We start from the raw sequence: 3,012 nt of genomic DNA on the forward strand, positions 1-3,012 counted from the left end.
CCAGGGGGACAGCTTGAGGCTCTGTCTCAAAAAAAAAAAAATAATAATAAAGGGTGGTGCCTGTGGCTCAAGGAATAGGGCGCTGGCCCTGTATACTGAGGGTTGCAGGTTCAAACCTGGCCCCAGCCAAACTGCAACGAAAAATAGCCAGGCATCGAGGTGGACGCCTGTAGTCCTAGCTACTCAGAAGGCTAAGGCAAGAGAATCGCCTAACCCCAAGAGCTGGAGGTTGCTGTGAGTGGTGATGCCATGGCACTCTGCCGAGTGCAACAGAATGAGACTCTGTCTCTAAAAATAATAGTAATAATAATAATATAAAGGAAGTTGTCTACTTTATCTTCTTTGGGCCCCTGCCATCCTTGTTTTGATGCTGTAGGGTTTCTGAAGTCCCGGAGTTGATGTCTATGTTTGGAAGTGAACTGCAGAGCCTGAGCCTGGGTTGAAGGAGTGGCAGCAGGGGGGGATAGCCAGCAAGGGCAGCACCTCTGTTTTTCTGCCTGGATGAGCTCCCGGGTCCTGTGACAGGTTGGGGCTGGGCCAGATGGGGGCTCTGGGAGGTCCTAGGGCTCAGGCCTCAGGCCCAGAGGTGCCTGCAGGTGGGACAGAGGCTTGTTCATGTGTTGGCGATGGGCTCCAGGCCCCCTGCTCTGTGCCATCCTTCAGTTATAGTGGGGGAGGGCCAGTGGCCCATGTGGTGGGTGGAAAGGGCGGAGGGTCAGCAGCAAGAGGAAGCTTTTCTGCCCTGCAGGCTTCGGCTCTCTTGGCCTAATGACGTCTGTGCTGGTCTGTCCTGATGGGAAGACCATTGAGGCAGAGGCTGCTCATGGGACAGTTACTCGCCACTATCGGGAGCACCAGAAGGTGAGTGTGAGGTGTGTGGTGGCAGGAAGCCTCTCTCTTAAGGGCCTGAGTCCCACTGGCCTGAGGGCTGGGAGGACAGCCAGACCCGTGTGGGTTGGGTGCCATGTTGGGCAGCCTCCTTGCTAGCTGGCTTGGCCCCCAAACATCCCACCTGTCCCCAGGGCCGGCCTACCAGCACCAACCCCATCGCTAGCATCTTTGCCTGGACACGTGGCCTGGAGCACCGGGGGAAGCTGGATGGGAACCAGGACCTCATCAGGTGAGTGCCAAGGAGAGAGTCCTGAGCCTGGTCATGCTCAGCAGGGCCTCACCTGCCCTGTCCCCGCAGGTTTGCCCAGACTCTGGAGAAAGTGTGCGTGGAGACGGTGGAGAGTGGAGCCATGACCAAGGACCTGGCAGGCTGCATCCACGGTCTCAGCAAGTATGTGGCTTGGGTAGGGTGCTGGGTGGTCTGTAACTCAGGCTGTATGAAAAAAAGCTGGGGACTCTCCCTAGAGTCTCCTCATGAATCAGTTTGGCTTTGCCAGGGGCTTGGGGCAGGGCAGGTCCATAGCCGTTAGGGATGGCTCAGGCCAAGCCTCCAGACCAGGCCCAGTGAGCTGAGCCCTGTTTCTGGCGCTGGCTGCTCAGGGTTCCTTTAGTCTCTCCCAGACGCCTCCCAGGAGAGCTTGTTTCCAGGCTCCTGTCACCTGGAAAGGACAGGCCCCAGAGCTGTGGATAACCCTAGACCTGTAATCTGGGCAGCCTGAGGAGGCTGTCCCGATGTCCGGGCATGGCTGTGCTGTGGAAGGGCCCGGCTGGTCCCTAAGGTGAGGCCTAGGGCCACCTCTGACGTGTGGGGGGTTCTCTCTGCAGTGTGAAGCTGAATGAACACTTTCTGAACACCTCGGACTTCCTGGACACCATCAAGGCCAACCTGGACAGTGCCCTGGGCAGGCAGTAGGGGAGGCACCGCCCGGCTGCTTCATGGCCAGGCTGGAGCCACGTAGCCTATAGGTCCTCCTGACTCGGTAGAGGTTAGCCTCATGTCCCTTCCCTGGAAGCCTTTCTGGGGGATGCTTTTTATAAGCAAGATGTTTTTAAAAGTGTATGTGTGTTTTCCCTCATGGTGATGTGAGGCCTAAATGGTGTGTTTTACCTCAGTCTCCAGTGTGTCTTGCATACTATAATTTATACTGCCTTGAACACATGATGCCATGTTTAGCTACTAAAAAGCTCTTCACAAAACCGTCTGCTGTTTTTGTCCCTGAAAGGAAGGAAGCAGAGGGTCCCACCAGAGACAGATTAGCGCACCCAGGACTCAGCGGGTACAGGCTTGTGGGTTCCTTGAGATTTGCTAGCATGATCTGGTTTCTAATCCAGTTCTCCATTTTGGGATCATGTCAATTCCCAATGGATCCTGGTGGATAGAATAGGTCCTCCTAGCATCTTCCTTACCGTCCTGTGTAATCAGGGCCTCCCTTTTGGCTAATGGTTCCCAAACTTATGTTCATTTTTACCACCCTTTGGCAAAACTGTAAAAGTAAAGTTATAAAAAGTTGCCCTTGGGGGCGACGCTTGTGGCTCAGTTGGTAGGGCGCTGGCCCCATATGCTGAGGGTGGTGGGTTCAAACCTGGCCCCTGCCAAACTGCAACAACAAAAAATAGCCGGGTGTTGTGGCAGGCGCCTGTGGTCCCAGCTATTCTGGAGGCTGAGGCAAAAGAATCACCTAAGCCCAGGAGTTGGAGGTTGCTGTGAGCTGTGATGTTACAGGACTCTATCGAGGGTGGTCAAGTGAGACTCTGTCTCTACAAAAAAAAAAAAAAAAGTTGCCCTTACACTACATACATTCAATTTAAATGACTGTCTCTCTCCTGTCTCTGGTGCTGAAACATTCCAGGGGAGAGCTGTTGAGTCTCTATGACATCCCTTTTCTGAACACTGGGGGGACTCCCTGGCTCCTTAGAAGGAGCTCTAGCTCCTGCCCCCACCAGCAGCTCCCCCTCTCCCTCAGGCTCCCAGGGCTGTGGGAAAAGTGGGGTGCTGCCTCCTCTTGCCTATCACCAGCACATGGCTGGCAGCTGCTCCAATATAGCCTTGTAAGCCTCTGCTGGCACCATGAGCTGGCTCTGTCCTTGGACTCTGCAGGTGGCCATTCCTTTTTTTTTTTT

The 3,012-nt window shown here is 54.7% G+C and overlaps 1 protein-coding gene across 1 annotated transcript in view; it reads left to right on the top strand.

Annotated features, from left to right (window-relative positions):
• Nucleotides 1-2,088, top strand: part of IDH2 (isocitrate dehydrogenase (NADP(+)) 2, mitochondrial) — a 16,391-nt gene extending 14,303 nt beyond the window's left edge. The window contains exons 8-11 of the mRNA XM_003788622.3: nucleotides 749-861; nucleotides 1,023-1,120; nucleotides 1,190-1,282; nucleotides 1,717-2,088. Coding sequence (XP_003788670.1) covers nucleotides 749-861; nucleotides 1,023-1,120; nucleotides 1,190-1,282; nucleotides 1,717-1,804 — 392 coding nt within the window. The 3' untranslated portion in view covers nucleotides 1,805-2,088. The remainder of the gene's footprint in view (nucleotides 1-748; nucleotides 862-1,022; nucleotides 1,121-1,189; nucleotides 1,283-1,716) is intronic.
• The last annotated feature ends 924 nt before the right edge of the window (nucleotides 2,089-3,012 follow it).

The sequence above is a fragment of the Otolemur garnettii genome, unplaced genomic scaffold (genome assembly GCF_000181295.1).
Source record: "Otolemur garnettii isolate 467f Iridium unplaced genomic scaffold, OtoGar3 scaffold00029, whole genome shotgun sequence".
Classification (NCBI taxonomy): domain Eukaryota; kingdom Metazoa; phylum Chordata; class Mammalia; order Primates; family Galagidae; genus Otolemur; species Otolemur garnettii.